Genomic DNA, 21392 nt, shown 5'->3' on the forward strand with positions numbered 1-21392 from the left:
ATCATCCCGGTTCCCAAGGAAACAAGGATCACAGGATTAAATTACTACAGACCCGTCGCCCTGACCTCTGTGGTTATGAAGTCCTTTGAGCGCCTTGTCCTGTCCCAACTAAAATCCATCACAGACCCCCTCCTGGACCCCCTGCAGTTCGCCTACAAAGCCAACAGGTCTGTGGATGACGCTGTCAACATGGCCCTTCACTTCCTCCTCCAGCACCTGGACACAGCAGGAACCTACGCCAGGATCCTGTTTGTGGACTTCAGCTCCGCCTTCAACACCATCATCCCGGCTCTGCTGCAAGACAAGCTCTCCCAGCTGCACGTGCCCGACTCCACCTGCAGGTGGATCACAGACTTCCTGTCCGACAGGAAGCAACACGTGAGGCTGAGGAAACACGTCTCTGACCCCCGGACCATCAGCACCGGTTCCCCTCAAGGCTGCGTTCTTTCCCCTCTGCTGTTCTCCCTGTACACCAACAGCTGCACCTCCAGTCACCAGTATGTCAAGCTCCTGAAGTTCGCAGACGACAGCACCCTCATCTGGTGGGGTCAGGTGGGAGATGGACCATCTGGTGACCTGGTGTAGGGACAACCACGCTCTCAAGACAGTGGAGATGGTTGTGGACTTTAGGAAGAATGCAGCCCCACCCGCCCCCATCACTCTGTGTGACTCCCCAGTAACTGCTGTGGAGTCTTTCCTGGGCACCATCATCGCCCAGGACTTCAAATGGGAGCAGAACATCTGCTCCATCGTCAAAAAAGACCAGCAGAGGATGTTCTTCCTTAGACAGCTGAAGAAATTCAACCTGCCAAAGACAATGATGGTGAACTTCTACACCTCCATCATGGAGTCCATCCTCACCTCCTCCATCACCATCTGGTACGCCACAGCCAAAGATAAGGGCAAGCTGCAGCGTGTCATCTGCTCTGCAGAGAAGGTGATCGGCTGAAATCTGCCATCCCTCCACGCCTTCACGCCTGAGGCGGGCAGGGATAATAGTGGCCGACCCCTCCCACCCTGGACACAAACTGTTCACTCCCCTCCCCATATTGAAATAATTCGGAAGTCGCAACGGCTCATTTAAAAATAAACGTGGATTTGTGTAAAATACTAGTTTTTCGGGGTTCGGGTGTTTTGTTTGATTTTAAATAAACAAAGTCTTGGCTTTCAGAATATTAAACTTTTATTTCCAAAATCACACGATAAATACATGTTTGAAGATTGTAAAGGGAAGAAGACAGGCACCTGTCACTAGCCACTCTGCTCTTCCTCAGCGCAGCTCCCCCTCCCTCCGGCTGCAATTATGAATGTAAGGCATATAGTGATCATAGATAACACGGCAGGGTCCGTTACAGTTTGTTTTCATCTGATTTCAAATAAACAAAGTCTTGGCTTTCAGAATATTAAACTTGTTTCGGCAAATTCAGATGATAAATACAGCTTTGAAGCTTCGGCATAATTACAAGCGGAGAACGGAGTAACTTAACGTCACAGCAGGCATAACAACAGCCGGTGTTTCTCGTGAGTGTTTTCCCCGGGAAACAAACACAATACACACAAATGCAAAAATACACAAACACACACACACGTATACACACACTCGTGGGCTTCCCCCAGACCAGTAATCCAAACGAAAATATCTTCTCTCCGTACTATTTTGATCATTTGCTAATAATCAATCAGATCGATGGATTCCAGAGAAACTTTGAAGGCCTTTTTCTCAAAATGATGACTCGGTGATGGTCGTTATATAATGTGACATATGTCGCATAATATTTGGAGTACAACAACAATCCTGATATCAGAAAGCTAGGAATCTCCTCTTTCCAACAGTGTATACAACTCAAAATGTGTCAATGCGACTGATTTCGATAGAGCAGCTCACATATGCATTACATTAATGCACACAATGTTCAAATACTGCTTACTGAACATATTCTTATTTCATATTCTATAACTCATTGCATTCCATTTCGCTGTAAATTACTACTATATTTTATTACAGCGTCCTTAAAGATCTTTTGTTTTATATTAGATTTCTTGTTTTATATGGAGATTCTTTGTTATATATTTTATGTATGCACCATGACATCAAGTCAAATTCCTCGTATGTGTGAACCTACCTGGCATTAAACCCGTTTCTGATTCTGATTTTACTGGTCAAGTTTGTTTCTATATAAATCTTCTAAAACGTTTCCGATGCATATAAACTGTAAAGACATTAAAACTACATTTGTTTGAAGAAGAAAAAATATTTAGGATTTTAACGACAGAAGATTGTATCGCAACTCAGAAAACGTTTAGGCTTTAATGCAAGCTTTACCTGACCTCTGCTCTGTACATGACTGCCCCCAGAAGGCTACTGGATTGTTAAGGAATCAATTCAGCAACAAACAAAAAGGTATGTTAAACAAAAATGTAGAAAAAACTCGCTATTTTTAAATGGGCTGGCTCCGGCCTATATAGCCAAACTCCTCCATCGCTACACCCCAGCCAGAGCTTTAAGGTCTGCTGACCAGCTGTTGCTGATAGTGCCCAAGACCAGGCTCAAAACCCGAGGGTACCGAGCCTTCGCAGCAGCTGGCCCTAGGCTCTGGAATAGTCTGCCCCTAATGTGAGGTCGGCCCAGACCCTAGGGGTTTTTAAATCCTCACTAAAAACACACTTTTTCTCTCTGGCCTTCTAGTCAGAGCGGAGTATGACACCTGACTATTCCCTATGTTTTTGTTTTTTATATTTCAGTTGTAAATTATTGTCTTTTATTGTGATTGTAGTAATGTGTTTTTATTACATGTACAGCAATTTGGCTTGACCAAAAATCGCTTTTAAATGTGCTATAAATAAAACTTGATCTGATTTGATATAACATTAGAAAGACTGATTCTTATTATTACATTATAAGCTTAGTGCTCATTTTCTGTGGCTGTGACTTTGGAATAAATAGACGTCTTCAGCTTGCAATACAGAGTAGCAAGGTCAGGTGCAGACACTGAAAGAATACAAAGAGTTATTCATGAACAGGACATCACTCCGGCCTTGAGCTTTGGGTGAGCTCCACTCCCACACATAGCTAGGAAGCAGCCTTATGAAGATTCCACTTTTTCAAATCAAATCAAATCAAGTTTTATTTATAAAGCACATTTAAAAGCTATTTTTGGTCGAGCCAAAGTGCTGTACATGTAATAAAAACACATTACTACAATCACAATAAAAGACAATAAATTACAACAGATATAAAAAACACAGGGAAAAGTCAGGAGTCGTGCTCTGCTCTGACTAGAAGGCCAGGGAGAAGAAGTGTGTCTTAAGAGTAGATTTAAAAAAAACCTAGGGTCTGGGCCGACCTCACATGGAGGGGCAGAGTGTTCCAGAGCCTAGGGCCAGCTGATGCGAAGGCTCGGTGCCCTCAGGTTTTGAGCCTGGTCTTGGGCACCATCAGCAACAGCTGGTCAGCAGACCTTAAAGCTCTGGCTGGGGTGTAGCGATGGAGGAGTTCAGCTATATAGGCAGGAGCCAGCCCATTTAGTGCTTTAAAAACAAATTAAAAGATTTTAAAATCAATTCGGAACCGAATTGGAAGCCAGTGTAGTGAGGCCAGAATTGGGGTGTTTTTTGTGGCCAGTCAGAAGACGTGCAGCTGCGTTTTGGACTAGCTGCAGGCGTTTAATTGAGGCCTGGTCCATACTCACATTTATGGCGCATTTCCACTGCAGCGGGTAGCCCCGTTTAAGCGTCCTTAACCGTCCTCAAGCGGCCAGGCCAGTTTTTGGTGGCCTTTCCATATAGCCTAGTACCGGCTAGCGGGTACTTTTTCCCTCTTTTTCCGGCCCCATAAAATCGTGGTTCTATCAGACCAGGGCCAGGGCTGAACTAGTGACGTCAACACTCTCGACTGCTGATTGGTCAGAGAGAATCGTCACAAGATCGCGCGTGAGTTCATCCCTAGCGTCGCATATATATTTAGAAGCAAGCTTGCAGCATTTTTATAAACAGCATTTTGTATACGGATGAGCTACAAAAATGGCTACGTCTAATAAGAAAAGCACACCGTGGTCGACCGAGGAGGTGACGACGTTCCTAACATCTCATTGGGGATGATCAAATCCAGCGGGAGCTCGACGGAACAACTCGAAATGTGAACAAAAACAAAGCCGATCGTCCCGCCTACACTGCGTTGCTACCCCAGGTCCTAAACTGTAATGGAATGCGCCACGGCCTCGGACAGCCAGCGAGGCAGCCCGAGGCCTGAGCGAGGACGCTTAGGGACGCTTAAACGGGGCTACCCCGTTGCAGTGGAAATGCGCAAATAGAGCGTTGCAGTAATCCAGTCTTGAGGTTATGAAGGCATTAATAAGCCTTTCTAAGTCTTTAAAAGATAAAAACGACTTGGTTTTGGCCAATAGTCTTATTTTTTTTAAAAAGCAGGATTTGACTACGGTGCTGACCTGCTTGTCAAATTTAAAAGCGCTATTGAAGGTCACTCCAAGGTTCGTGACAGAGGGGAGGATGTTTTTATTGAGAGAGCCCAGAATATCAACCGGAGAGGCTGGAGGTTGGGTTCCAAAAAAGATGACCTCAGTCTTGCTCTCGTTGAGGTTGAGAACGTTTTTGCTCAGCCAGGATTTTATCTCTGTTAAGCAGTCCATCAACTGCTGTAGTGAGTTGACATTTGCTTTGAGAGGCAGATATATCTGTACATCGTCGGCATAGCAGTGGAAGGGAATATTGTCTTTTGTGAGAATTTAACCTAGAGGCATGTACAGTAAAAAGAGGATGGGGCCCAGAATAGAGCCTTGGAGAACCCCACAGGTAAGAGGGGCTTTGGCAGAGGAGAAGGCACCTAGATGCACTGAGAAGCTATGGTCTGTCAGGTAGGACCTGAACCATGCAAGGGCAGAGCCTGTGATGCCAGTGGACTGTTCAAGCCAGGACAACAGGATGCTATGGTCCACAGTGTCGAAGGCAGCTGTCAGGTCTAACAGCACCAGGACAGCTGGGCTGCCTGAGTCGGTGGCCAGGAGCAGATCATTAAAAACTCTTAAAAGGGCTGTTTCAGTGATGTGCATAGGTTTGAAGCCAGACTGAAACTGTTCATGGATTCCATGCGTGGTTAAGAAAGACTGCAGCTGGGCGTAGACTACTCGCTCCAGGGCTTTAGATAAAAAAGGTAGCTGGGAGATGGAGGGGTCGAGATTTTTCTTTTTAAGTAGTGGCTTGACCACGGCATGTTTGAAGGCAGCTGGGACACATCCTGAGCTAAGAGAGGTATTTATAAGCAATAAAAAAACTTTCTCCAACTGAATCGAAAACATCTCTGAGAAGGCGAGAGGGAATGCTGTCTAAGGTGCAGTTTGTCGGCCGCAGGTGCTTGACTACATCCGAGAGAGAAGAGAGGGATACAGCCTCAAAGTGGTCGAGAACAGCAGGGCACAGAAAAGGAGCAGAATCTGGGGTAGCACTAGTGTGGGCTAGCCTAAGAGCAGATACTTTTTCAATAAAAAAATAAATACATTTAAGAAACTTATCACAGAGAGTAGTCGATGGCACAATAGAAGAAACATCACAGGGATTAATAATAGAGTTGAGGACATTAAAAAGAACCTGAAGTTTATGGCTGTTTTTGGAGATTAAGAGAGAAATGTGCTCTGTTTTGGCTGCTTTGACTGCCGTCTGGTAGTCGGAAAGGTAAGCACGAAGGATTTCTAGGGAGACAAGGAGTTTATCCTTTTTCCATTTTCTCTCTGCACGCCTGCAAGCGCGTCTGAGAGCATGAGTACAATCATTGAGCCACGGCTCTGAGAGAACTTTGGTGCGTCTAAACGTAAAAGGAGCAAGATAATCCAGTATTAGGGTACATGTCGAGTCAAACATGGAGATAAGCTCATCCGCTCTAAGAGCACAGTTCACCTCTAATTTACAGGTCGGAGAAGCATTAAAAACATCAGAGGCAGTCAAGGGGTTAATCGAACACAGACGACGCGCAGGGGCACGTGATTCGACTCCTGCGGAAGGGATCGAGGTTATAAACAGAACTGGTAAATGGTCTGAGATATGCGTTGCTTTACAGATTTCATCCAGAGACAGACAGTCCAAACGATAATACTAAGTCCAAAGTGTCCTTTTTCGTGTGTTGGGCCAGCCACGGACTGAACGAGACCAAAAGAATCAAGGAGATTTAAAAAGTCCCTAATATGTAAGAAATATGTTTTCTGTAGAAACATTAGCGAAAACAAATTATGTATGATGGTGCCAGAGTAGGGAGGGACTTCCACAGGCTGGCCGAATGCTGATTGGAAGGTCGTGTTGCCAAGAGAGTCTGCGCACCTACCAAAGAGAACCAAGTCTAAACCACGGTATCTCTTCAACTAGTCTTGACCAATCATAAATGTACGGGCAACGCCCTGTGTAATAAAAATGTATGCACGCACGAGGTTTGAGGCTCTTTTCCGGAAATAGTGGTTATATATTACAGCTTTGCTGCCTGTAATTTCTATGACGTGACGGAGTCCTTGGCCAAGTGAATATATATATTTTGCTCTTTCCTGGAGTTTTTAACACAACAATGGACACCTTTTTTGTTAATAATTACACCATGCTTTTTTGTATGACGTCCAATGAATAAAGATATGAGTGGAGAACTGTGAGTTGTAACAGCAAGATTGAAGCTTATGTATATGGCAGATGACGCTGAAGCTGAACAGGCACTTGAATTTGCAGGGGACTGTAAATAACCAGACAAAGAATCAAACCTGCATATGTATGACATTCGATGTAACCTAAACAATACAAGGCCTTTTTTTGTCATGAATAACATCAGCAGAAGTTTGTAAAAATGTTAGTCCATTTATGAAGTAGGTGGGACAATGCACAGTAATAATCAGAGCATGTATTGCACATCATGCAAATATGATTTAACCATACAGGCACATTTTCACCTGGTTCTCAGTGTCAGTATGACATGAGTAACATGAATGGTTCTGTATGGACTTTTCAGTTATAGAGGTATGAGTTATATCTAGTACTATCAGTGGGAAGTACAATAGACCCACATAACTGTGGGTATCCTGCAGTAAGTTGTGAAGGGATCTAGTGTATTTGCTTTGTTATTTCAGGCAAAAATTCAGTAACATACTTACAGTAACAATCATAAAATCAGTAGTGGAATTTGATGCAATGTCTGCATTCCTGCAATGCAACCACTATATCTGATGCATTGCCACCATCTAGTGATGAGATTGTGAAGATCAGGAGGACACACAAAACTGTATCCTGTAATGTGCCTGATCAAACCTGAGTATACAGTAGAGCTAGTGGAAGGGTTCTACTGTCTGTATTTTTTTTTAAAGGATGTCTTAGTTTTCACACATATTGAGGTCATTTAACAGCACTGCTTGGTTTCTGTGCTGTAGTGCCAGAGCTGCAGGATTACTCACAGATATGAAGATGTTGAGCAGGTTCTCCAGCGTGGGCAGCTGTGGAATGAGCTTCTGGACCACTTTACTGAACGCCTCGAATATGGAGTGATCGTATATACTGGTTAAATAGAAGCTGTAGACAACAGGGAGAAAAATTGGAATAAGAAAACATTTAAATAACAAACTTTGCAATTTTTATTTTCATACCTCTGTAAAGACCATGGATGTATAAAGAGATCTGGATACAGCGTTGGAGGCGGGGTCCTTTTCATTCCAATGAAAGTTGCTAAAGCCAAAATAGCCTGACTCTCGCGTACAAGCATGCGCAGATTTGTATTAAGCCCCGCCTCCAATCCGCCCTGTCACGTCTGGTCTTAATTAGTCCATTGAATTAAAAGGGAAAATCACTCTGGCTTTAGATTTTAGGGCATAATGATTGTTCGTCCAGGGAAGTTGATTTACGTAAAACATAATTATGTACTTGTTGTGGAAATAATTATCATAAGACGCCAATTAGTAACATACAGGACAAACCTCGATGTCTGTTTACCTTCTTTAAGGACACAGGCGGCTTAGCCAATAATGTTATTGTTCCCATTCTGTGACCGGTCAATACTGGGATACAGATGGTCTGTGTTGTGGGTACACTGGGACACTTCCTTCTCTGTATTTGTGGACTCCAAGGTAAAATCTTCGAGGTCATAAGTGTCCGAGGCAAGTAGCTCTGTGTTCCCACACTGTTTAGGCTATCTCCTCAAATATGTTGTTTACTCTCTGCGAAACCAGTTAGATGGGCTGGCAAGAGAGAGGCTCTCCAGAATTGACGTGGCAACTCTACCGTGGAGTCAGAACCTCTGACTCTTGGATTTGTGATGTGAATACTCTGGTACCAACTCCAAATAAATCACAGTGGTTTGACATCAAAGCTCCGACTCTTCCCGTGTCTCCTTCCTGAGTCGGTGACTCCACTGCATGCTACACAGAAGTTTCCTCTACAGTACTGATTTACAGATGTCTCTTTCCTAATGTAAGTCAATGGGAAAAAGTATTTTTGGGCCCAATGACACGGAAGTAGTAGTAAACCGTTTGGCTACTACAACAATGAATACCTGCCATGACATAGTTATATCACACACCTATTATTCACTTTCATGGATCCTGTTAAAAAAACACTTAGAAGGTATATTCTTTTTTTAATTGTTTGTTTAATTTATTCGTTAATCTCCAAAGTGTTTTATTCAGTTGTTTTCGCGATCCTCCGAATCCTCCACAGATTTCAAAACCCTCCATCCTCCTGCAATCATCACCTTTTCAAATCTAGGGGAACGCGATATGATCTAAACTTTGTATCACAGTATTTTATAGTGTTTTGCCGTGACAGTATTACAAAATTAAAAGAGATATCTGAATTTATGTATTATCTTAAAATGTGAAACATCATGCAATTGAAGTCTAATTTAACTTAAAGCCTGACCTAGCCTATGTAGGTTTCTAAGTCTAAAATGTATCAAATCTGATTAGTACGTTTATGACTCAATATACCATTTTGAGATCTGGTTATATTACAGTATCCATTTGATCCATAAATATTGTGAAACCAAAAACAGTTAGCTCACCTCAGGTGTATTCGCTCCAGGCCTGCATCCACTTGGTCATCGTTGGCTCGTTTGTGGATGTCCCTCTGCTTCTCGATCTTATGGTCGTCTGACAGGCCATCCACTTTGTGAATGAACACCTCGAAGTTGATGTCTGGGTTGACTGCGTAGGCCCTGGTCACCGTGAGGTGCAGTCTATTCAGAGCCTCCACATAGTCATCCTATCAGGACGAAGAAAAAATATCCACACAGACAACAAATGTTCTTACTGCATCTTGTATTACATTTTGTATCAGTGGCAGCTGATAAGGAACACAACATTCAATTACAATAATGTCCTGATCGTATTTGTACACTTTGGAATACAAATAAATAAACATTTGTATGCAAAGATTTAGAAAAGACAGCAAAGAAACCTCTTATTATTGTTTTCTAAACTAATTAAATATTAGGCAAGCACCCTTTTTTGTAGCGATATTAATATTTAATTGATATAGTTTATTACATTTTTAAGGGGATCAAAATCAGAACACTGCTCAATGTGCCAGGTATTTATTGATAATGGTATCAGTTATAAGAATGATATGCTTTCTTGCCTTGATTTGAGGATTGATACCAATCTCATATTTCAAATCAAAGCCTTTAATTACTGTAAGGTTATGTAGCATAAATTCTTTAAAGAGAAGAAAAAACTATCCTGGCTCAATCCGAAGGTTTGAGCCCTTAAAGCTCACGACTATTTCCTGGAGTCTATGTCGTGGTCTCTGTAACTGGGAAGGACGTGAGGGGATGTGGCCATATAACTCATCATGTTATTGTGCACATTAGCACTACCTGTCTTAAGCCTTGAGTGGTTTTTCCTCTGACCTGTGAATCAATGACAAAGATGAGTGCCCCGGTGCCTCTGAAGATCATTTCATAGTCGAAGGTGGGGTCAAAGAAGTCGATCTGGCCGGGGAAGTCCCAGATCTGGAAGCTGACGAAGGAGCTGTTGGAGACGTCCTCTCTACAGATCTTGTTGGTGCTCTCCAAGAACAGGGTCTCGTTGGGGGACATTTTATGGAAAACCACCTTCTGGATGGAAGACTTCCCACTCCTCCTCAGGCCCATCAACAGGATACGAGGTTTGACCTCTCCATTCAGAGAATTTGTGAAGCCCAACTCTACACAACAGCAAAGGAGCAGGGGCACTAAATAAGATCTCCATCCTCAACTATCTTTAACAGCAAAGTTTAAAGATTGCTTCAAGGGGGACTCCACTGATTAGCATGTCAAATGATATTATTTCGAGGTAATATAAAAATAATTCTAGGATAAAACATTCCTTAAAAAAAAAATAAAAGTGCAAATAGCATTTTGGCCAACTGGCAATTCGACAAATCTACAGTAGCATCCTGTATAGCGCAAAAAAAAAGAAAAGAAATCTGAAACCTGTACACGGCTAGAGATTCCAGTTGCTGGAGGAGGCAAATAAGTAACCCCCATACTTATTAACACTACCAGGTTTATTCTGCCTCATTTTAACACCGTTATTTATATTTGTTTAATTGCCTTTGACAGTAACATTAGCCAGGCTACTAACGGTATACATGTTGCTAGCACTATATCAGGGGAGGGGAACCTCCGGCCCCTGTGCCGTATACTGCCCGCGAGACAATTTGGTACAGCCCTCGAGGTAATTTATAAACGCACGCAAAAAAGAAAATAATTAAAGAAATCTAGACCACAAAAAAATAAGAGAATAAAGTAAAGAGGTATAAAATACTATATGACAGTAAAAAAAAGTTGTTATTAATAAACAAGAATACAGTTTGAAAGGGGGGTGATTTGTAAAATATATCTATAAAGAAAAATAAAATCTGCTTACAGTTGTGTTTCATCTGGGTGTTGAGAGATGTATCCATAGATCTCTTAATTTTGCTCTCAAAGTGCACCAGATTGATGCTTTTAACTTCAACATTTAAAAAAAAATCTTCACGGGGGAGCATGCCCCCCGGACCCCCCCTAGAGGAGGTTATGTCCCCCCCCCCCCACTTAAATCATGTTTACATGAATAGGAAACTAAATACATTTGCACACATCTTGTGTCCATATCTTTCCGTTTTGGTGCCACAACCGTGCACGTGCCTGCATGCGCGAGTCATGGTAAAATATCTGGATTAAGAGGTTGCTTTTTCTTTGCACAGCATGAAAGAAAGGCCAAATGAATGGGCTGTGATTTTAGTATTTTTAAGCAGAGGTCAATAATTTGTACGGCCCTCGGAGGATGTTGAACAAATTGAAATGGCCCTTGAGATGAAAAAGGTTCCCCACCCCTGCACTATATGAAGTAGATAGATCTGCTTATCACTGAACATGCTGCTACTGCACTCTGGGCTTTATTTGGCCATCTTATTTTTAATCAAGCACTTTTTTTGTCTTAAAAAGAGCTTTAGATTTTAAATGTAAATGTTTTATTTTCTTTAGTATACTGACATATATATGTATAATATATGGTTTTATATGAATGCATATTTGCACCTGCACTGGAGTCAGCGTTCCCCATTTCGTTCCACCCTCATGCATGACATGTTCTGGAATGATAATAAATTATTATGATGATTATTCGTACGAAAACCTAGGATAAAAAATGTGTCTTCAGTATCTTCGGTAAGCCTCTGTTTGTAAAAAAGTGTGTCCTGTGTTGTTGTTTGCTTTGAGGAAAACAGAAATATCCTAACAAATCCTGTTCTTTCAGTTTTTAATGTATGGTTTCTGTCCTTATTAACTGAGAAAAAAAAGTTGAAATTCGATAAATAAATACTTAACACAAAGGTATCCAGCTTATCTAAAAAAGGATTTTTAAAAAAATGGGAAAATTATTTTCAATTATTATCAAACTTATTTCAACTAATATTAAACAAGTTATTATTCTGACATCTCTATGCTAACTGAAGGAAAACACAGTGTCACATGAATGAAGTGTTTTCTAGCATAGGGGTCTCCTGTTCTATATCGTATAAGGCTTCGCCCTCTAAGGCTATCGCTATTGGGTTAATCCCACTGCACGTGTGCAGCACTGACAGATTTATTCCACGCCCACCTATGACGTGGGCCCCACCTCCGGGCTCACTTCCGTATAAATAGGAAGTAGGCCCTACAATCCACTCCTACTTTTCTTCAGCACTCCGTTGCAGAAGCATTGACAGGCAAAACAAGTTCTTTTAAGAGCTACTTACTAAAAATTCCTGGTTCCCCTGGGCCCATCCTCCCTCTCCTCCGGACGGGGGAAAGGGGGCCCGGTGTCAACCCGACATATGAGTTACGACCGGAGCTCACGGTGTGAGTTTTGCCGGGGATTAGAGCACGCAAACGCGGCTCTCACTCCCCAGGTGTCGTGCACTCATTGTGTCCGTCTCCCTCTGGCCCACAGACAGTGGAGAGCGGACGCTCTCGCTGCTGCGGCCGAGGATGATTGGCTAGTCCAGGAGTTTTACTCTGTGGACCAAGCCCTTTATTTATTGGATCCGAGTGGCGGGCAGCAGTCAGGCGACTTCTTCCCCTCCATTCACGGATCACCATGTGGTTCCCCCGCCCTGTCTCCCTCTCCTCCGGCGGGGGACAAGGGGCGGGGGCCCGGGGTCAGCCCGGTAGCCGAGCCTAGGTTCGGCTGCCGGGCTGACGACGGGTCAACGGGTCCCTCTATCCGCCATCACGGCTCTGCCGTCGATAGGCGGTATTCTCCAGGAACTCCCGGAGATCATCGGAAAGGCAGCCGCCTAATGAGATCTCCCCGTTTCCCCGGTTCAGGAGAGCTCTCCTCCGGATGACATAAAAAAAGCTGCATAAGCGGCCGCCTCACAGCCTGTCGGTTGTTACGCAGCAAAGCTTACGGCTCAAAACAGCTGTCTTTAAAACCTGTCGGTTAATTAGACAGCCCGGGTTTGTTTCCTATGTCACAGATGTGCCTCCTACACACACCTCCGCTCATTCCTCAAGCAGGTTTGAGCGTGAACCTCAATGTCCGTTTTACGAGTTTTCTCCTAAAACGGCGACATGAGGAGAGCCGCTGTGTAATACAGCGTGTGGAGGTGCATAAGCTTGTTACCTGTACGGTTAACAGACAGCGGGGCTCGCCGTTTGAGCCGGCTGTAACCTGTTGGTTAGCGCGGCAGCGGGGCTCGCGGCACAAGCCAGCTGTTATTAACCAGTCGGTTATTAGACAGCAGGGCTTGACGGTTAAACCTGATGCTCCTAATCTGTCGGTTATAGGCAGCACGGTTTTTCCTCTGTCCCAGATGTGCCTATACTACACACGGTCGTAATGAGCTGTTATTACGCACTGTGTGAATAGCACTGCACACACCTCCGCTCATTCCCTCAGCGGGTTTTGAGCGTGAACGCGCCTCAATGTCCAGTTTACGAGCCTTCTCCTAAACAGAGACAGGATGAGAGCCGGGTGAGATGCAGAGTGTGGAGGGCCCCTCGCAGCCTTTTCGGTCCGGGCCCCTCTTGGGCTGCTTCACGGGCAACGGCGGCGAGGGCTCTGACGTGGCTCGTCACCATGACAACCACAGCACATCCAAAACATGCGTGCGCTCTCAGAGTATTACTCAGAGTGGCGACGCGTGTATTCGATGGACAGATTGATAAAATAATAAGCAGCAAGGCCCACCGGGTAAGCCGGCTGCCCCTAACCTGTCGGTTATAGGCAGCATGGCTCACTGCATAACCGGCTGTCTTTAAAACCTGTTGGGTTTTAGGCAGCTCGGATTTGTTTTCCTCTGTCCCAAACCTACCTCCTACACACGGTCGTAATGAGCCACGAGTGCCATTATTACAGTGTGGACAGCACTGCACACACCTCCGCTCATCCCTTAGGGGTGTTGAGCGTGAACGCACCTTAAATGTACGGTTTACGAGCCTTCTCCTAAACGCGACATAAGGAGAGCCTGTGTGAAATGCAACGTCTGGAGGGCTCTGGCGTGGCTCGTCACCATGACAACCACAGCACATCCAGAGCAGGTTCGCGCCTTGAGTGACGGCGCGTGGGTTAGATGGACAGAGGGAAGTTAATATGCAGCAAGGCTCCCCGGTTAAGCCAGCTGCCAATAGCCTATTGGTTACTTGGCAGCATGGCTCGCTGCCTAAGCCGGCTGGGTTTTTTAACTTATCGGTTAATAAAACAGCTGGGCTTGCTATTAAAATCCGTCTACCGTAAACTTTTTGGGTTTAGGCAGCATGGATTTTTCCTCTGTCTCAGACACCTCCTACCCACGGTCGTAATGAGCCGACGGAGGGCCATTATTACGACTCATGTGGACAGCACTGCACACACCTCCGCTCATCCCTTAGTGGTGTTGAGCGTGAACGCGCAGTTTACGAGTATTCTCCGAAACGACGACATATTGAGAGCCTGTGTGAAATGCAGCGTGTGGAGGGCTCTGGCATGGTTTGTCACCAACCACAGCACAGCCAGAGAATGTACACCCGGCGCTATCAGAGTACTGTATGGTACTCAGGGTGGCGGCGAGTGTGTCTGATGGACAGATGGATGAGCAGGCGGATGGGCAGAGGGTAGTCTCTGCAATTCGCCTCTCCCCCCCGCAGTTCTTCGGGATACAGGAAGTCCTGTCATCCCAGGAACAGTGTCTCGCGCTCCGTGCAGAGCGGCAGGAACTCTGGTTAAAGAAAGCCTTTTCACGGGGTTCCTCAAAGGGAAGAAAATCAGGGGTTGTTACTCCCGCTATTTTCTGGTCCCGAAGGAGACGGGGCGGGGGGAATGAGACCCATCCTCGATCTGTCAGTGTCCAACAAGGGAATGGCCTTTTCCCATGCTGACGATTAAACAGGTGCTGGAGTGGTTCACCAGGGAGGTTCACATCCATAGTCCTGAAGGATGCTTACCTCCACGTAACCATCATCCCGAAACACAGCAAATTCCTGCGTTTCTCATTCCTGTCTCCACACACTTTTTTCAAAGTGGGTGGAGACGGTTGGAGCAGTTACTCAGAATGGGGATGAGGGTTATTTTGCCTGGACGACCGGCTGTGGCTGGCTCGCTCCAGGGAGGAAGCGGTTTTTCAGACGATACAGTTTGTATCTCATCTGTCAAAGCCTGGGTTTCATTATCAACTGGAAGAAGAGCTGTCCTCGTCCCTCCCAGACATTTAACTGGGAGTGGAATTGAACTCAGCCCGCATGAGAGTGCGACTCTCACAGCAGAGAATGGAGAAAGTGACAGCTCTCCTCCGGTGCAGCTGTTAACCTGTCGGTTAGCAGGCAGCACGGTTTTTCCTCTGTCCCAGATGTGCCTACTACACACGGTCATAATGAGCCCAGGGCTGTTATTACGCACTGTACACACCTCCGCTCATTCCTCAGCAGGTTTGAGTGTGAACGCGCCTCAATGTCCAGTTTACGAGCCTTCTCCTAAACAGAGACAGGATGAGAGCCGGTGTGAGACGCAGTGTGTGGAGGCCCCCTCACAGCCTTTTCGGACCGTGGCTCGTCACCATGACAACCACAGCAGATCTAGAGCAGGTCGCGCGCTCTCAGAGTATTACTCAGAGGGGCGACGCGCGTGTTCGATGGACAGATGGATAAATAATAAGCAGCAACGCTCACCGGTTAAGCCGGCTGCCCTTGACCTATCGGTTATAGGCAGCATGGCTCGCTGCATAAACCGGCTGTCTTTAAAAACCTATTGGTTTTTAAGCAGCTCGGACAGCTCTCCTCCGGCGCGTCACACCCCGCGGGGCGGTGACAGCCCTCTCCGTGATGCAGCTGTTAGGTATGATATCAGCTGGTCACGTGGTGATCCACCTGGGTCTCCTTCACAGTGAGGAGACTCCAGAGGTGGTTTATTTGCCTGCGTATCGACCCCGTGCGTCAGAGGAGACGCATGGTGTACATTCCTCCTTCCGTGGGTTTGGATTGAACCCACTGGAAAAATCTCCACGTCAGTGGGGGTGCCCCTGAGCAGAGTGACGTCACACACCGCAGTGTTCACAGACGCATCTCTAGCAGGCTGAGGAACGTGCATGTCGCAGGCAGTGGGGGTACAGTGGCCGGGTCACATGTCTCTCCATATAAACGTGCTGGAATTACTATATGGAAAGTAATCCAGCACTTCGCCCTGTTGCTGTACAATCAACATGTGTTGATTCGAACAGACAACAAAGCAGCGGCGGCCTACATAAATCACCAGGGAGGTGTTCGATCAGCGCAGCTGCTGAATACATCCTACACAGCCAAATGGACAATGTTCCGTTTGGGGTGTAGGGAAAATCCTGGACCCCGTTGGGCCCCCTGCCTCGTGCTGTCGTTCCTCCAGCTGTTGCTGGACAGGAATTGGCTTATAGCACAGTCGAAACATATGCTGCTGCCATTTCATCTTGCCACGTAGATTGGTGTCAGCACGGTGTGTAGTCACCCTCTGACAAAACCTTTTCTACGGGGAGCACAGAGACTCAGACCTGTGTCACGCGCTTTGGCGCCTCAATGGGTTTCGGCTTTAGTGTTACGCGCACTGAGTAAAGCTCCATTTGAACCTTTAGATCAGGTTCCCCTGAAGTTTTTGTCAGCCAAAGTAGCTCTGCTCTTGGCTCTGACATCAGCTAAAAGGGTGAGTGATTGGTCTGCTCTCTCGGTGGCTCCGTCATGTCTCCGGATCCAAGGAGATGGCAGCTTAGCTGTTTTGCGCCCTAACCGGGTTTTTTATGCCAAAAGTTATCACAAGCTCGTTTTAGATCGAGAGTGATTTACGGCGTTGCATGGAGGAATGACAGTGAAAGACATTTGCACTGCTGCATCTTGGTCTTCCCCCTGTTCTTTTATTCGTTTGTATTTGAGGGATTTCTCCCATTCCTCTCTGACACATTCAGTACTGAATAGCCTGCCAGAATGAGTAATGTCGGGGTTTTTCAATTGCATGCCCTCTCTCCTGCCTGTCGGCACTTAGAGAGCTGCCTTTTTTTCCCCTCTCTTGATCGTTTTTAACAAGTGAGACTCGATCTCTACTTTTTATAAATGACAGGTAGGCTGAGTAAGCCTACCTTCATTCCCTGATGGAGAATATTCATTTTTTAATGCTATATTCCCTGGGAATGTGATGCTCCATTTACGCATGGCGAAATGGACATGGGTTATTAACTGAGTAGGTGTGTTTTGTGCTTCTGGTAACGGACGGAACCAGTGGGGCGTAGACTACATCCTGCTTCGCCCTTAACCCAATAGCGATAGCCTTAGAGGGCGAAGCCTTATACGATATAGAACTGGGGTTACGTAATGTAACCCAGCTTCTATGAGTATAGGCGCAGCCCTCTAAGGTTCGGGCCCCACTGGCTCCGCGAATAGCTAAAGAAAAGCTGTTGGAGTGGATTGTAAGGCCTACTTCCTATTTATACGGAAGTGAGCCCGGAGGTGGGGCTCACGTCATAGGTGGGCGTGGAATAAGTCTGTCAGTGCTGCACACGTGCAGTGGGATTAACCCAATAGCGATAGCCTTAGAGGGCTGCGCCTATACTTATAGAAGCTGGGTTACATTACGTAACCCCAGATCTCATTAATACAGCTGAATATAATATTCAGTTGTGAGGTCTGATAAGACTAGAAAATGCATTTCCTGCAGAAAATGCGTGCAAATGCTGTAAACTGTGTACATTTTTCTGGCTGAATTTAGCTGAAAATGCAGAAAAAGCTGAATATGTTATTAGTTGAATGGTCTCTGTAGCTGCTTTTAGCTACAAAAACCAAGTAAGTGCATTGCTGAACTTAGCGGAGAAATGCAGAAAAGTGTAATGATTTGAATCAAAATTGTTACAGCTCAAATGCATTGCAATGACTTTGTTGAAAACTTGAAAGTGAAATGTTAAACTGGAAGAGTAGGAAAAATAGTGAAGAAGCTTAATATTTAAAAAAAAAGTTTAAAAAAAAGGTATAAACAACAACATGTTGTTCAATGTCCTGAAATAGCTGAATAATGTAATAGTTGAATGGTTTCTGTAGCTGAAAGTAGGCTGAAGGAGTTACATATCAGATGTACGTAGTAGTGAATTAATTAATGTGTATTAAGAAAAGGAGAAGAAGAGAAACCAATGTGAGTTTGGAAAATTGCACAATATAAATCTATTCTAGTAGACCTCAACAATGGAATTATGATCAGTAGAAATGCACTTCAACCAAAACCCAGGCAGCAAGCGCACCATTTGTAAAGGCAGAATATCCTTTAAAGCAGGGTCAACAAATAATCTCCATCGCCACTTAAATACACAGTATCTAATATTAAGAGTTACGTGAATTTCATTCAAGGCAAGGCAACTTTATTTCCTGAACACATACAGAGGGTCAATTCAAAGTAGTACATTCACTGACATGAATGACATGGATATGGCGCCACCTTGTGTCATGTTTACAATGCAGATTATTGACATAAAGTCTGGCAATACAGTCAATCATTATCCTGGGCCCAGGAGTTCAAAACTTTTAATCTTTTTAATCCCTATCGGATCAGATTTGGATTTTGAGTAGTTCAAAACCAAAAATCAGGATTGGGATCAGTTTGATCCCAAAAAACTGGATTATCCTGATCCCACAAGAGGGGTGGATTTCCAGTGGATTACCAGAGCAAAATGTGTTTCAATATAAATAAGATGGCAAAGTTTGTTAACTGAAATAATACACAATCTTTAGCCTTCATGGCAAATCAATTTTATTTTTCATTTTTTGGTCACGTTTGTGGTGGCCTATTTTGTTTTCAACCAAATGTTGATGACATAAATGTTTATGCTCATACAAGTATCCCAACAAAGATTATCAATCACAAATGTAATTTAGATTAAAGAAAAAATATCTTCAACAAAAAAAGTCCACCATCTGTCATCACCTTTCAAAAGTAATTGTGGACAATAGATGTCTCTGCAATGTGGTCTCTTGTCTTCCTTGTATTATTTTTCATGTCCACTAGATGGAGATCGGTAGGATTAAAGCACTGATATTCAGGATCTAGTAATCTTGAAAAGTCGTAATCTGGATCAGGCTGATCCTATCCTGAATTGCTTTGAACTACAGGGACAAAATCTGGCCGACTTGTCTGATCCTGGATCACAACAAATGGGATTTCAAAATCTGATCGGATTTGATTGAGATTAAAAGTTTTGAACTCCTGGGGTGATTATTTTGCAGATAAACCTAGTAACCTCGCTCCCTTTAAAAAAAAAAACGGCTCTTTTGAACGCCTCTTTGAAAGGAACAGAGCCATAAGATCCGGCTCCCTTCAAAGAGCCATAATTCCCATCAGTACTCTTTACCAAGCTCCAAACTAAGTTAAATATCTCAAAAAGTGTAGAAGATATGAAAAATATGAAGAACAAGTTGTATAGCTGAAGGTCCTGTGATCATTTTAAAGTGAAATTAAGTCTCTAGCTAAAAGTATGTGGAAGGAGTAGCATTTGGCGCAAGGTGTGTAGTTAAAAGAGGATTTGAAGGTTCCTCCCATTGAGTTACATGTTAAAAAAGAGTTTAAAAAGCTGAATATTTCAAAAAAGTTGAAAGTTTCCCATCATATACTGAAAAGGCTGAATATTTTGATATTTGAATGGTTTCTGTAGAAAGTATAGGCTGAAGTTATCGGACGGCAAAATATTGGTTGAAAAGAAGAAGAAGAAGAAGAAGAAGAAGAAGAAGAAGAAGAAGAAGAAGAAGAAGAAGAAGAAGAAGAAGAAGAAGAAGAAGAAGAAGAAGAAGAAGAAGAAGAAGAAGAAGAAGAACTATAGTGGAATGCTGTTGCACAGCGAATTTGCACTAAATATTGGTTGTTTGTTTTATGTTCAAGAGTTCGACACAGACCAGCAGGATAGTAGGCTACATTACGTCGTATACGTCACTTTTATCCAGAGCATTATACTCAATACTGTTTTAGTACAATGGCTCTCAAACATATGGAAGGTTTATAACCATTACTCCAAATGTTGTCAACTGCTTCTGATATTGTACTTTAGTATCGGTGAAGACATGTATTTCCTTCTACAGTGTTGCTGCTGTGTAGTCTATTCAGTATTTGAATGTTATCCAAATACATAGTTAGCCTTGGCAATGGCAAATAATCACCCACAACATGTTAATTAATTATGAGCTTACAGTGTTTTAATGTTAATATATATATATAATAATAATAAAGTTTTGATATTAAAAAACATAGGCTACGTCTAAAATTCAAAAATGAATTAAACTTCTCCAGTGGTGCTTTATTATTTGAATGTCATCTAAATACAATATGCTGGTAAAAGGTTAAATCAATGCCAATGGTAAATAATATCTTACATTATTTAAATTACTGAAAGCGTTTTATACTTTTGATATTAAATCCATGATACATTTAGGGGTGGGCCCCTGATTACAAGTTGTGTGTCAGCTGTAACATATCTAGTTTTTAGACACAAACATTATAAGCAGTTGGCATTTCAACTTAAAAATATATTTTGTTGCCGAGAAGCCAGCTATGTTACAGTTGACAGGTAAAGGCAGCTAGTTAGCATCTTTGAATAACTCCCACTAACAGCTAACTAATGCAAATTGTTATTTGTGCAGGACAGCAGCTGCAGTTAGCTAACGGGACGACGGGCTATACTAGCTAACCTAGGAGCAGTGAAGCACTCGGGCAGTGGCGTCCCTTCGCGCTCGTGCTCTGTTCTGATGTGACCCCTCAGCAGCGGGAATATCCGCCTACCTCCGTCCTCACAGCCCAGCTCCGTGTCTGAGAACGCCTCCAAGTCGTCTTCCTCGTCGTAATAACCGACAGCCGAGTCCTCCTCCCTGCTCTGCGCTGAGTCCCTCTCACTCGCCATGCTCACTTCTTCTCCTGTCCTCCAGTTTTTGGTGAGGATTTATGCCGCTTGTGGTGAACAACTTTCCCTCATTGTCACCTGATACTTGAGAGCCATGCTGCTGAACTTTCACCCCTCCCCCACCCACCCACACACACACACACACACACACACACACACTCCAGTCCTACCCGCTGCCTGCTCTGGCTTTATGGATGAAACATAATCAAGTGGGGTGTTTCGGCATGGTGTAATGAAAGATTAAAAATAACTTGAGAGGACAAGCCAAGCTTTTAAATAGTTTGCTTCTTAAAATAACTCTGAATGCATGAATATGTTCCACCTCCTATTCTAAAGAAGTGTAATGTGACCAAGTTTGTATCCATGAAATATTCTAAAGTGGCAAATATGATTCTGTAAAGTTATTTTTAGAAATGTGTCCCATTTTAGGGACAAAAAGATTTTAAAAAAGCTCTCCATTATTGTATAAAAAAGTATCACTTCTTACTAAGAAAATTAATTACATTTAAATTAAGTCCCTGGTAGATTGGAAGAGAGCAGACAACAGTAACACTTTT

General features: G+C 43.8%; 1 protein-coding gene across 1 annotated transcript in view; it reads right to left on the reverse strand.

Annotated features, from left to right (window-relative positions):
• Nucleotides 1–20923, reverse strand: part of rragd (ras-related GTP binding D) — an 83588-nt gene extending 62665 nt beyond the window's left edge. Inside the window, exons 1-4 of the mRNA XM_034201080.1 lie at nucleotides 20718–20923; nucleotides 9878–10173; nucleotides 9032–9231; nucleotides 7434–7548 (exon numbers count right to left, since the gene is read on the reverse strand). Coding sequence (XP_034056971.1) covers nucleotides 7434–7548; nucleotides 9032–9231; nucleotides 9878–10173; nucleotides 20718–20835 — 729 coding nt within the window. The 5' untranslated portion in view covers nucleotides 20836–20923. The remainder of the gene's footprint in view (nucleotides 1–7433; nucleotides 7549–9031; nucleotides 9232–9877; nucleotides 10174–20717) is intronic.
• Nucleotides 20924–21392: the final 469 nt, after the last annotated feature.

Source organism: Gymnodraco acuticeps, unplaced genomic scaffold (genome assembly GCF_902827175.1).
Source record: "Gymnodraco acuticeps unplaced genomic scaffold, fGymAcu1.1, whole genome shotgun sequence".
NCBI lineage: Eukaryota > Metazoa > Chordata > Actinopteri > Perciformes > Bathydraconidae > Gymnodraco > Gymnodraco acuticeps.